Below are 13,602 nucleotides of genomic sequence, written 5' to 3'. Positions count from 1 at the left end.
ATGCAAACATCTTAAACAAAAATAGACAGTAAAAAGTTCACATTATTAATGATTTGTTGGCGGTGGAGAAACAGCTTCTCGTAATGGAGGTACCCAAAAAGCCACCGCTGTTTCTGGGCCAAAAGAATTTGAGTGTTGAAAACTTTAGTTATTTATCTGTTATAAATAATGATCAAATCAATCTTTCCATGGTCAAAATAGAAACAAATTTCCCTTGATGACGGGGCAGTGTTTACACCATTATTGAAATGCGAGCATAAACTCATGGTTCCAACGGGAAGAAAAATACAAAGCAATGCCAAACATTTTATTGAGGCAGTGCACAGGCTTGCCAACTACCCCTTTTCCTTTTATTCTTGTCTTGGATGGTGTTTCTGTAGGACACGGGTGTCAAAATTTGAGACGAACCGTTTTGTACAATTCCTCTGGAATCAGGAAAGACTAAACAGACTGGTAACTAATGGAGAAGAAAATCAATTGGTTAACGCCACGGAAGTAAAAGTGCTTTCAAGAAACATTACCTTGAAGATAAGCATATGAAAAAGATAATGAAAATGTCAGATGCCAGTTACCTCTTGTGTTTCCTATTTTATGCAAAATCTCGATATAAACACAACCCCTGCTTCTGCACGTAATTTCCAAATGCAGCACCTTTGTGCATCTTTGCTTTCATCAACGAATAATGCAGGATTTTATAACCTGTCAAAAGCTACAAGAGATCTGTAATAATCAGCCCTAAATGAAGTATGCAAACTTTTGATTAGTAATCTAGCTGCACTAAAATTCTATCCCACATTCATAAGCCTAGCAAACATGCCATTAAACCAAAACGGTGTATTTACAATCTCCGGTGACAAGCTTACCGGTCAGAATCACATAGCAAGAGAAAAGACGGTGATTGCTGGCGATATGCTTAGAAGTTCCCTGTGTCTTGAGGATCATAATCATATGCCTCACCAGCTTTCACAAATCTACCTTTCACCCGTTTTCTAGTATCAGCTCTTGCCTTGCGAGATGCATATCTTATTTGTTTACTAAACCTGGCCACAATCAATGCGCCAACGCCATTAGGATCCTGTGACAGCAGAAACAACAAGCTTTCCGAGATCCACAAGAAGATAGTAGCTGAAACGATGGTTCTAGGCACATCTTGTGACTACCTCAATCTAAGTATATTTGTAATAGTCCATGAATGTCAATGCCTATGTGGTATGTGTATTAAGAATTGCATAAAGCAATAAAGCATGGTACCAATAGAATGCTTTTGAATAATCAACATACAAAGAATGGATGAAAGACACTTACGTCCTGGTTTTCTTTTTCTCGTTGTATCTCCTTAAAGCTCTGTCCCTTGCCTGTGGGGACGAGGACCCAAAATTTGGCTCCCACTGGCCAATACCTGTCAGGAATGCTGGTGATAATCCAGAATCTTGATAATCAGGGGTACTATTTTCACCACTAATGCTTGATAATGGAACTGATATGCTTGGATGCCCTTGACCATGAGGATATCCTAGATTATCATTTTGGTTGCAGCTCAGATTCATGGGTATCGGATTGGCATTATTGTTGATGCTGTGATCCACGTCACCTGACTCGCTCGGCCTGGATGATTGAAAGGCTAGACCTTGTTGAACTGATGAAGATGCCTAAAAACAATCATTTTGGTCTCAATTAATTTTGTGCTTCACTAATATGTAATGAGGAATAGTAATTAATGAATGAGAATTAAATTAGCGGGACAACCTCTAAGGCATTCTCAATAAGACCGTTAGATTCTGGCACTGATATGTTCTTTTCCATTAATAAATAGTCAGCTTCTCCATTCTCAAGATGGTATCTGATGGCTTCTTGGGTGTAATCAAGTATTTCACCATCATTTTCAAAGCCTAATGAAAGATCTTCTATGTTGAGGCCTCCGCAGAGATCATCACCACTAGCAGTCCCAAGATCCTTTAAATTAGGATATCCCTGCAGTTCATGAGTTTGTTTCTCTTTTTAGGCACATGACGGCACAAAAGTTGAAATTAAGGTCTCTTACAAACTACCAAAGTCTATCATTTAAGGGACCGCACACTGTGGCTTCATGTGTGCGTGCACAAGTCAATGAACTACCAAAAATTTTTGGAAATAAACATATACACTGATTATAGTAACCAAAACAAACCAACCAAAGGTCACACCTTTGCCTGCAGATCTGAGTCAAGAGGAAATGAAAATTGCTGATCTCTGCACGAGGACAGGAAATTTGCGTTTGGTGGTATAATCTTAGCAGATTGTCCCATCCAAGGATCATATGTGACACATGGTTCTATTTCATTCACCTTACCAGTCACCAAATCAAAAGAGGCGTCATTATCTGGTGGCTCCATAGACTTGCTGGAGCAGCTGTCTTTTCTAGGTAATGTGGTAAAGGATCGAGAACCAGTAACACCAAGACCACCTGAAGGAGCATCAAAAACAAAGGACCATATTTTTGAGAAGTCGGCCGAAGAGGGACAACCAGTATAAGAACTCAATGCCTGACACCTGTGGCCCAATCGTGAACAGCCCTTTTGGTTCCAGTCACAAGATTGACACACGGACATTTCGTCATACAAGCAGCGGACAATTGCGGGTTGGGAATTGCACTGATCACACAGGAGTGAACGAGGATGACGGCGTGACAAATCATTCGCGGAGTGTACACAACCATCGCAATTCAAACAGAGACGAGCAGAATCTGCCTTGCAGTACACCACTGCTCTTACAACCCTACAAAGATCACATACAGGCTCCATACCTCACCGATTAATCACCCTAAATAAGCTAACTCTATGATATCTAATGGCGGGAGTTCAGCTTCACCTCCAACCTCGGCGTCTTGCCCTTCACAGATCAAAACAGCATCACAAAACCCCCATTTAGAACAACAACAAAAAAATGCTTTTTATCAGAATAAATTTAATTCACCGATGCAGGCTAATACCCAATGAAACAGAAATATGTGAGCTTTATACGTACAAATTCAGAGGCACTGAACTCCCGCCCCAAGATGAAACAGGTTGCCCACAATCAGCCAAAATTAAGAAACAGAGAACCCATCAGTGATTGGCAAGAAAAGGAAATTCAGACCTCAGATGGAGAAATATTTTAGAACAGCGCCAGTAATGGGTTGTTTTTCAAGCGAATGAACCAGGCTAGGTTGGTGTTGGACCGAGGGAACTCACGTAATAGGGTTGTAATGTTATTATATACCACCACATGAATATCCAGATTTTGTGGAAAGCCTGCCAAGTGGCAAAGTATATTCTCAAAAAGTTATATTCACCCGGATGCTGGATGAGTGACGTGGCATAAAGTATCCAATAATTGTTGTAGAAAGTGATCGCTGGGCTGACATGGCGAAGGCTCATGCAAGGGTATAGGAAAAGAGAAGGCTGGGGCCAGTAAATTTGGGGTGGTCATCCTTCAGATTCGGACCTCGGCGATTTGGCGGACGGGAAAAACTGGTAAGTGAAAATATGCTAATTGTGGTCAGCCTTATGATTCGGACACACATGCGAGGGATGATTGGATTTAGATGCATTAATATCTTCAGACTTCAGATAGTTTGCCACCTACTCACTACGTAATGAACTAAATGTTGCTTTAAAGTTAGACTAAAGCATACATTTAGTCTTTTAATTTTGTATAAAGTTTTAATTTGGTTGTTAACTTTAAAAAACATACATTTGATCCTTTAACTCTAAAATTATTAAGCTTTAATGATTTTTTTTTATAACAATCATGAATGTTTTGAAAATGAAACTTAATATGCTTAGCATTTAAGAATATTTTATCAACATTTAATATTTCAATGTTATCATTTTTTTAAAAAAAAAATTAGAGTTAAAGGACTGAAAGTATATTTTTAAAGTTAAGGGATCAAATTGAAACCTTGTACAAAATTAGAGGACCAAATATATGCTTTAACCTTAAAGTTAATACTCCTCCGGTTCTTAATATAGGACCTATTTAACTAATTTGATTATATTAAGAAAGTTAGGTAAGTTAGTTAATTATAAAAAAAGTGACACATTTTTCCTAAAACACCATAATCATCTTTATTAATACTTCTTCTCCCTCTTCTCGTTGATTATGGTTGAGGGAGTATCTATAGAGGTAATTTAGAAAAAATTGATAAATATGAGAAATGATTTATATTTAGGATCAAAACCAACTCAAGAATTGGGTCCTATATTAAGGACCGGAGGAGTATCAATTAATTTTATATCATTTTACACTTTAATAGTAAAAATAATGAAACATTCTACAACATATTATGACACGAGTATTTTATTTAAATATAGTTATTCTATTTCAATTGTGATTATTTAACAGCCTTCCTTAATGTGAGTGTACAGCTGTTTTTTTTTTTTAATGAAAGAATTGTTGTTTTCAAAATTATGTTTTATTTTGCTAATAGTCCTAAGACCCAATTTGACTTTTTATTTTTAATTATAAGAATTTGTTTTTTTTGATAATCCTTCTAATAATGATAGTTTTATACTTAATTAGCAAGGATTTTTATGTTTTCCTCAAATTTTGCTAATAGTTTTTAAGGACAAGTTGAGCCAACCTAAAGGCACTTTATTGTTTAATGAAACCTGGAATGAGATTTGAACACGACTAACGGGTACGAACGGGGGGTATTTGACAACCTGTACTTTTTTGTAAAATGAAACAAATTTCTTTACGTATCTATTTCATAAACTGTAAAAACATTTTTGAAATCATATTTTGATTTTCATCCAAGGGGGTGTTTGAAAGCATCCTGTAAAACAAGATAAATTCATTCCCATATTTATTTCATACTCTGAAAAAGTTCTTTTAAAATTATGATTTTGATTCCATCGAAACACACTGCAGATACCCCTGGATGGCATTCGAAAACCATGTCAAACTTCAGTTTCCACAGGGTACAGCAAAATTTTTCCTTCAGCCTTGGAGTTTGATTGCTAGATGGGAAATCGGAGACTTAATACCAAAGCAGATGATGAATAAGAAGTCAACGAGTCTCGTCGGGTTTATTAATATACTTTGCTGCTCATCCGGGTCAGTGAAAATGAAACGAGCTCTCCGTAAAGTTAGCTTCATGATTTGGTTGCCATGGAAGAAGAGCTTACTGGGAAAACAAGATTGCCAGAAATAAATGAATGAGGATTTATCCCAAAATTGAAAAGGAAAAGCTGGATTGAGGGATGCATTGAGCAGTGACGATAGTAACATTTAGCCACGATCAATAGGTGTTTTAGTTTTAGTAAAATTTATTCTGTTACTAATTGTAATTTTAACATTTTCCTTGACATATTTATGATCCTTTACAAGAAACAGGACTTCCTTTTCTACCGTAATTTTCGCTTATCATTTTCCTCCAAGCTGAACGGAAACATTAGAAAACACGTTTGAGTGCGAAAGCTTACATGGCTTCAGATTTGGATACCCGCCCCATCCCAAACCAGCCCTACGATCCAAAGTCTTAATTTTGCAACACCGGTCCTTCGGCTATTCAAATATTACGCGTTTTCTCGCCTTCGTTTTCACTCAAACCCGCCATCAACTTTCTCCTCCATGGGATGCAGATCCAGCCAACCACACGAGTCCTGATCTTACCTTGCGCACAAATTATCCAACGATAGTTTCCTAGCTGCTTTTTTTCTCACGCACACTCTTCTGATTAGGTTCGCCATGTGCTGTTTTGATGATCTCTTCTCCATTTTATCCTGTTTTCATCGTCTGCATGTTGCAATTTTTCATAGTTTCATGGTGAATTCCATATTTGATATCGTACGGTTTGTGGGAATTCTCGAATTTGGGTCGTGTCAGGCTACTAGTGAAATTACTAATTAGTTGTCAGCGATTTCTAATTAGCTGGGTGATTATTTTGTCAGTCATTGTTATCGTACATATCAATAGCTGTAGTTCTTGAACCGTGGTTCTAATAGCTTTTATAAAATCATATTATATGTTCGTAGCAGAAATTTTGTTGTGCTTTGCTTTATTAAAGGGTATTTTTAATTATGGTCGCCTACAATAGTTCCTTCAGTACATTTTGATTGATTCACTATGATTTTACTAAACAGACGGATAGTTGAGTGTTTCAGCATTTCGTTTTGTCAAAATTATTAAAGAAGATCTTTATCGAAATTTGCTTATGGCGAATGCATTACCCAGGGGTTGGTGGAGACTGAATAACGTGAAACTTGCTGGCTCTGCCAATTCGCCTGGGTGCTTGGAAAAACCCAAGTGATTTAGAATGGATTTGCATAAACTTTATGTTTGAAACTACTTGTTTGTTGGCAAGAATCAAGTCAATATTAGACCTGAAATTGGATCTAGGCCCCCACAACCTCTTTTTTTCTTTGGAGTTTCTAGGGCAGCTTCTGCACACTGGACCTCATTGTGCATATTTATCATTTTTTTAATCATTTTATTTTGATTTTATAGAATGCAATATTTTGTCATTTGGCATCTTAATTTGGCAAACAACATTTTATTTTCAGATATTAGAATTTATTTCGAAATGATTAATCTCGTTTCCACCATCATAGCTCACAAATCTATATTCGGTTTTCCAGTGTAGCTTATGCATAATGAACTCGTGTCATGCAAGGCCTGTATGCTGTTTCATCTGTTGATTGACTGTGATTTCCTTTTAAGGGATCCAATCGAAGTTAAATCGTCTGTTGTCTCAGATCTGAAGAGAGACTGATATAAAGGAGTGACAGTGTATGGGGTACACTGGCACTTTTTACACTAATTCCTTTTCCACGGCTCTCTCCCTCTTTAGCCGCACCTTATGCTGTCAATCTGTAATTGCAGAGAATCTGGATTCACTCTTATCCTGCTCATTAATTAGTTGTGGATGAACACGATGAATTCTCATAATATGCTTTTTATGCTTGTTTGTTCAATGCATCTCCTCCTTCCTTTTCTATTAGTAAAATTTGTTTTTACTACAAAATCAGTGTATTTCTCTAGTATTATTTCTGTCCGTTGAACTATTGCAGGTTGCTAGGTTTTTGTTACTGTGGAGGAAGAACTACCACTGCAACTGCATCTTTGTTTTTTGTTTTCATCTATGGTTGGAGGTCTTGTGATTCCTACCAACAGTCCACATTTACGGAAGTCTGGAAGCCGAACTGTTGTCTCTGATCTTGGTAATTTGGTTTATTTATCCATGAGTGATTAGCTCTGTTACAATTTGAATTTTTTCCTTTATGCATATTCACCCCATATTTCTTATGCCTATGTGATTCCCAGATGAAAAGGGAGCAGAAAATGGTGTTGATGAAGGTTTATTGCATTCCGTAGAGTTGAATGATTTGAGGGGTGTCACAATACCAATGACAATGAGTGCTTCTGCAATAATGCCCTCGCCTATTTTATTATGGAGATTCAAGGTTTATTTATTTATTTTTTATGCAGTGGTAGCTTTTCTCTATTTACCTTTTTTCTTAGACCAAATAAGGTGCGATTTTTTTTTTTTTGAATGAACACACGATCAACATATGATTCCTGTATAGTTACTTTTATCTTAATTCTTGTAGAAGGGAAATGATGCAGTTGGTTGAAAAATTTTGTTTGAGCAGAATCAATTGTCAAATTCCTTTTAATGGAGTTGTGTATGTGTATTACTTTTAATCAGGAGTTGTAATTTAACTTTAGGTCTACTGTTTTCCTTCTTTGACTTCTTTCCCTCCTTTTCCTTTAATATTCTGGCCATTCCACTTCTTCAGTATCTAATTCAGATGTATGTGTAGGTACTAATGTTCCTCGGCTGGGGCTTCATCTGCTGTAAGGTCAATCTCTTAGCAATACTTATTAATAGAACTATGGGATGCATAAATGACACTAAGAGAAGATCTTATCACATTGCCACTGCCTTATGTTGATTACGTGTCAAAATTTCAGATTGGATGGGATTCTGTCATGAGAATGAGTGCAGACAAGCGGGATTTGTTTCTGTATGAGGCATTTTTGTATTACAATCCTCTTCTACTTGTGGTTGGTTGTCTCTCTTTCTCTCCTTTTCTTTCTGCAAGGTCCACAGTCTGTGTGCACTTGTGATTATGTTTCCACCGGGTTTAACAGTAAAGATGCTAAATTTATTATCTTTATATTCTTTATTTATCATTTCATTCAGTTTTACTTTTGTGTTTCAGACATTGATGGTCTGGCTCTGGGGAATCAACTTATGGTTTTTTTCTCAAGCTGGTGTCAATTATGCAAAAATATTTGATCTTGATCAGAACCATCTCTCTCACAGAGAAATATGGAAGGTAAACAGTATTTTTCTTTTGAATGAGCTTTCATTAGTCCTTTTCCTTGCCTTAGTTATTGGTGCTCTGTACATAAGGTACTGTTATTTGTTTTCATGGCTTTCTGCTCAGCTTTCTCTTCCCCTCCCCCCTTTTTTCTCCTTTCTTTTTAATTACTTAATCTTGAATTCTTGACTGACCTTTTGGACTTATATGGTAATGATTGCAGTGTGCCATGTGGATGACAATTGTTGTTCCAACCAGTATGACTGCGTATCTTTATCTTTATTCTCATGGAGAAGTCTCATACGCTGCATCACAACCAGTGTAATAGACGCATCCACCCTTATTAGTTGTTGATTGTCACTTTTTATTATAGTATGCTACTTCTCATGTATTGTCTCTAGGTAATCACATTTTGATGTTTCTTTATATGTTCACACTTTTCTATTAGCAAACAAATTATTTTTCATGGTTGAGTTGTTTGAGAATTTAGTATGCTTGTTTGTGGAATGCCACAATGTTTGTGGTCATGAGTGCTGTTTGTGTCATTGCCATAAGGCTGCAGAGATGTCCTGCATCTAGTTTGTTGGAGCATGATTTTCTTGATATGCCAACTTTTCCCATTGAGATAGGTGCTCCTATAAAGTAATGTTTTCTTTATCCCTATAAGTATTCTGCATATATTTTATTTATTCCATCATATTGGTATTACATATTAGAGTTCCTGATGAGGGTATCTCAATTATTGAACATTGGATCATTGAAGCTGTCCAGTATTGAAATGAATGAGATAGTGACGTACATAGGCCCGCATCTACTTTATACATTTCACGTGAGAAATGTACAGCTACTTCAGAGTTAGTCTTTGATGCAGAAAGTGCAGTAATTACATAACCACCCCCCCCCCCCCAAAAAAAAGGAAAAATATTTTACTAATTCTCCTTTGATTAGCAAGTGTCCATTTTCAGGTTGTTGGGATTGTTTTGAATTGACTTGTACTCTCCTGCAGGTTCTTTTGTATGCTGCTGTTGTAATGATTTTGATATTCCCCTTTGATATCTTTTATCTTTCATCCCGGTATTACTTTTTGAGGACACTCTGGCGTATTATATTACCATTACAGGTAAGTTTGCTTAAATTTGGATGTTTTCTGTTTATATATTCCTTCATGCACGATCTTGAAATTACTGATACTGAAAGTTGGTGAATGTTGCTATATACTGTTGTTCTAGTTTTGCTAGAGTTTTTGGTCAATGTCCTTATGTATTGATATCCAGATGTTAGGGTCCTTGTCCTTGCTCATAGATTGTGTGTGTGTTCCTTTTTTTTTTGGCTATTGTTTTGTTTTCTTAGTGTCCTTTTTGTAACTAATATTCCTCCATCGAATGTGAAGGTACATTAATAAACTATATAGATAAAGAATAAAAATAAAATGAAATGAAAGAAGAGAGTTGGTGACTGGATAGAACTTCTTCCCCCTGACAGCAATCAAGGAAACATACAATGTAGATGCCTGAATACATGCTGTCCTAAGCCTAATGAAGTGATAAGTATAGCCGGCTGGACTTTGCATAACAAAATAGTCGTAATTAAGACCTAATTATCACATGTTTTTGGCGATGGTGACATCAAGCAAAGAAGCTTTTAGTGTACACACAACATATACTCTTGTAGTGTTACACCTTTATAGGGGTTTCAGGTTGAAACTATTTAATACCTTTCATTGAAGATACTTGGGAATTATTGCAGTAGGAATGATTCTTATGATTGAAATATACATGTCCTTTTCATTTTAATTTCTAAGTTTCCAACCCTATTTTGCTCCTGCTTCATTCCATCCCTTATTAATTGATGTCTTGGATATTTTTTTAATTGGTGATAATGTTTAAATATGATCTGATGTTTATCCCTTTTCTTTCTTATACTAAAACAGGCAATATCATTCTGTGATTTTTTCTTGGCTGATATTTTAACTTCCATGGCAAAGGTTTGCATCCTCTTCTATTTTTCTCTATTATTTCTTATTTTCTTAATAAAATCAGCATTTCCTCCTCCAAGCTAATCTTTTTGATAAATCATTGGCTACATTTACATGTTCGTTTATACTTAATACACATGCTCTCACACACACTTCTATGAGTACAAAAACAAGCATTTGTTTGGGCATGTGTATCATTAAAGGTCGTGTTGACTTTATAATTGGCATGTTTAGTTTATTTAATTGTTGACTTCTCTTAATTCCCTATTCTGTTTTGTTTGGTGATGTTCATCAATTCTTCGCAGGTCTTTTCAGATTTGGAGCGTTCAGTTTGTCGAATGGTCCATCGACAGGTTTGATTCCCATAAACTGAAAATGGGTTGAGCTATTGATGTGATATGGATCCATAAAAGTGGGTTTCTAATTATAATCCAGAGGATAAATTACAGTGTCTTAAATTTATCTTGTTCTAGTTTTATAGGAAGATGCTCCAATTACACAATAACGGAGTGACTTTTTGTAGGTTGCTACAATTGCTTGGTTAGAAGCTGATTCTGTTTGTGGTAGTCACTCTATTGCAATTCCCGTGGCTCTTGTTTTACCATACCTTTTCCGTCTGAACCAATGTCTCCGACAGTACAAGGATACTGGGGAGAAAACTACTCTTCTGAATGGTAAGAAGTCTTGCTCTTTCTATTTTATGTTAGCTTGAGTTTTTGGGTCTCTTGCTATTTATTAATTTAACTAATATTTTGTCAAATCCATGTTATAGAGAGTTTGAGAATCTAGTGCAGGTTCTATGAATTTTGTGCATCTTGTTTCCATGTGGTTCAGGACCTCATTTCCGAAATAAACTTATCATGTTTTTTCTAGGATGGTTGTGCCGCATTGTGTCAATTCTAACTTCGTTTGCTTATGGTTCCAGCCTTAAAATATTCCACTGCAGTGCCAGTAATTTTTCTTTCTGCCCTCAAGTATCACGTCTTCCCCAATAATTGGACAAACTTATATAGGCCTCTCTGGCTTCTGTCGAGTGTTGTGAACTCGTTATACTCTTTCTATTGGGATGTGACTCGAGATTGGGACTTAAGGTATGCCTAATGTTTGCCCTCCCTTATTCAATAATATCTTTTGAATTTTAGGTTTTAAATGCTGAAAAATAGATGGTGCGATGACAGAAGTGATGTTATCTCTTAATTAAACATAAATAAAATGTAAGAACTAAGAAATGGCTTTAATAGGCTTAAAACTGCCGTTTATCTTGTCTAGCGCATGGCCTAACAGGCATAAACTACCGCTTTAAAGGCCCTTTTCTGTTGCTTTCGAATGTGCATTGCTCTGGGGATGAATTCCAAGGTGATTGGGTTTTTAATTTTTTTGTGCACAAGTGATCATTTTATGGGGATTTCCTTCTGCACCAATCCATGAAAAAAGTATGCTTATATTGTGATGATCAGAATCTTGATCATGTGATGATCTGGCGATCCCAATTTTTTATATCGAATGAGGTGTTAGAGGAGTAGCGGTGGTGTTAACATGCATAAAACTTATCATTGTTGAATGTCCTTGGTGTTTGTCTAATTGATCAAGTGAAAAAGTTGCAATTATGCAGTTGAAAAACCCATATAGAAATTGTGTAATATTTTATTATATTTTGTACTATCTCCAATCTTAATTATAAGATTTAGTTTGTAGTGTTTTATATTTAGGATTGGAGCTAGTATAACATTGTCTGCTGACTCACTGACAATTGTCCCTTTTTAAATTCTCAGTTCCTTCACTCGGATATTCAAATTCAGCAAACCACATCCATTGTCCAATAGTTTGCATGGAAGAAGATGGGTAAGGACTGTTAAAGAAGTGTGGCCATGGAGTTTAAAAGTATTATTTTTCATTTAGTAAAAATAAATAAATAAATTTAAGACGTGTGTTATAGCAGAGGTCAGTCAATTTATGGTTGCAGTAGCTTAGCCCATGGTTAAAGCAACCTCTTTAACTCACGCACACCTCTTCTAACTAATATTTTCATTGGGTTTATATATGCTGAAGAAAACATTATTCCTCAATATCCTGAAGTCATTCATATATCTGTGAGCGCAGGTTTACGTTTGGGTGATTGGAAGCAATCTAATTCTGCGTTGTGCATGGACATACAAGCTGTCTGCCCATCTCCGCCATAACCATCTCACCGTGTTCACGATTGCTTCCTTGGAGATTTTCCGTCGCTTCCAATGGATCTTTTTCCGTGTAGAGAATGAGTTGAATAAAACGAATACCAAGTTGCATATTCAGCTTCCAGCGAGTGACATGTCAAGTGAGGAAGAAAAATTTCTTCATTCCAATAATGATCACAGTGTATAGGCAACTGAACAGCGTGATGCCTTGGCAGCATTATTTGATATGTTATCAATATTTTTGGGGATAGTGGCTCTCTTTTCCATCTTGTCATTAAAAGTCATCTTGCTTACAAAATATCATTCTTTGTTCACAAAAATGAACGGTGTATTCATTTATTGAAGGTGTTACTTTAGTGGCGAGTGGCTTCATTGTGAAACCATTCCATTGTATCTGCTTGGCAGGCTTTCTGGGTAAGTAGTGGACAAGATGCATCTACAGCATCTGAGTCGTTCAGAAAAGTTATTACACATTCCTCGAGTCTACTGCCATCTATCTCAAAGGTTGAATAATGAAAATGATATAATCTTCATTCATTTTTTATTGGTTAATATTATTTTTAGTCTCTCAAGTTTCAAATAATAGATTTTGATCTCTCAACTTTCTTTTCATTCAGAACATTGGTTTTTATAATTTAATAAATATCTGGACCATTTGTCTCTATAAGAATAAAAATTTATAGTTTTAAACTTAAGGAATTAAAATCAAAATGATGACAAATTTAAATGATCAATTTTTTTTTGTTGGTTTGCTGTATCATGTATAATGATAAATAAATAGAATATCTCATTGCTTACGCACATGGAAGTTCACGCGAGTGATATAATCTAAAATTAAAGCGCATCCTTTGTATGAAGGCTGATTAGCATTAATAATTAATAATAACAATAAATTGTTAATTTATAAAGGAAAAAGCTTATCTACTTAAAATTATGTACATTAAATCTTTTTAAGTGAAAGGGCCAAAGGGGGCTATTTCAATCAATTTAAAACGTGCGTTTTGTTTATTGCCATATAACTTGTATTTAAATGTTTTCAATTCATCATTATACTTACAATCTTTTAAATTTAAAAATAACTTGTTCTCATTTTTTTGACCCAAAAAAGCATTTATAATCTATTTGTAAATCCCGGTTTCGACTTTCAGATGTGAATAAGATAAGA

The 13,602-nt window shown here is 35.7% G+C and overlaps 2 protein-coding genes across 5 annotated transcripts; one reads left to right on the top strand and one right to left on the bottom strand.

The window, feature by feature from the left end:
• Window positions 1-201: 201 nt before the first annotated feature.
• On the bottom strand, window positions 202-3,086 carry LOC114762966 (zinc finger protein CONSTANS-LIKE 12-like). Of its 4 annotated transcripts, none has more exons than XR_003742306.1 (7): window positions 3,004-3,086; window positions 2,184-2,868; window positions 1,747-1,971; window positions 1,306-1,649; window positions 864-1,040; window positions 573-709; window positions 202-457 (listed from the first exon to the last, which is right to left on the bottom strand). XR_003742306.1 is itself a non-coding variant. In XM_028952561.1 (5 exons), exons 2-5 carry the CDS (start codon window positions 2,778-2,780, stop codon window positions 914-916), a joined length of 1,293 nt encoding a protein of 430 aa, XP_028808394.1. In that variant the 5' UTR covers window positions 2,781-2,868; window positions 3,004-3,086; the 3' UTR covers window positions 795-913. The 4 variants fall into 4 exon arrangements, 1 of the variants encoding a protein (XP_028808394.1); XR_003742308.1 differs by having other exon boundaries at window positions 573-699; XR_003742307.1 differs by lacking the exon at window positions 3,004-3,086 and adding an exon at window positions 2,969-2,994.
• A 2,217-nt stretch (window positions 3,087-5,303) lies between these two features.
• Window positions 5,304-12,974, top strand: LOC114762964 (SPX and EXS domain-containing protein 1). The gene is made up of 14 exons (XM_028952560.1): window positions 5,304-5,702; window positions 7,032-7,181; window positions 7,285-7,424; window positions 7,785-7,823; window positions 7,936-8,028; window positions 8,187-8,303; window positions 8,512-8,607; window positions 9,295-9,408; window positions 10,219-10,272; window positions 10,569-10,616; window positions 10,787-10,937; window positions 11,189-11,354; window positions 12,036-12,105; window positions 12,364-12,974. Exons 2-14 carry the CDS (start codon window positions 7,103-7,105, stop codon window positions 12,622-12,624), a joined length of 1,428 nt encoding a protein of 475 aa, XP_028808393.1. The 5' UTR covers window positions 5,304-5,702; window positions 7,032-7,102; the 3' UTR covers window positions 12,625-12,974.
• Window positions 12,975-13,602: the final 628 nt, after the last annotated feature.

Source organism: Neltuma alba, unplaced genomic scaffold, assembly GCF_004799145.2.
Source record: "Neltuma alba isolate B1F8T4 unplaced genomic scaffold, ASM479914v2 tig00011249_pilon, whole genome shotgun sequence".
In the NCBI taxonomy this organism is placed as follows: Eukaryota; Viridiplantae; Streptophyta; class Magnoliopsida; order Fabales; family Fabaceae; genus Neltuma; species Neltuma alba.
The sequence above is the reverse complement of the archived record's forward strand: the minus strand, read 5'-3'. Positions and strand labels throughout refer to the sequence as shown.

Coding starts and splice junctions, on each gene's coding strand:
- LOC114762964 (XM_028952560.1), top strand. CDS start 7,103: ATGGTTGGAGGTCTTGTGATTCCTACCAACAGTCCACATTTACGGAAG. Junction 9,409..10,218: donor GTATTATATTACCATTACAG/GTAAGTTTGCTT, acceptor ATACTAAAACAG/GCAATATCATTCTGTGATTT. Junction 10,617..10,786: donor GTCGAATGGTCCATCGACAG/GTTTGATTCCCA, acceptor GACTTTTTGTAG/GTTGCTACAATTGCTTGGTT.
- LOC114762966 (XM_028952561.1), bottom strand. CDS start 2,780: ATGGAGCCTGTATGTGATCTTTGTAGGGTTGTAAGAGCAGTGGTGTAC. Junction 1,650..1,746: donor TTATTGAGAATGCCTTAGAG/GTTGTCCCGCTA, acceptor GATTGTTTTTAG/GCATCTTCATCAGTTCAACA. Junction 1,041..1,305: donor GAGAAAAAGAAAACCAGGAC/GTAAGTGTCTTT, acceptor GATTGTGGCCAG/GTTTAGTAAACAAATAAGAT.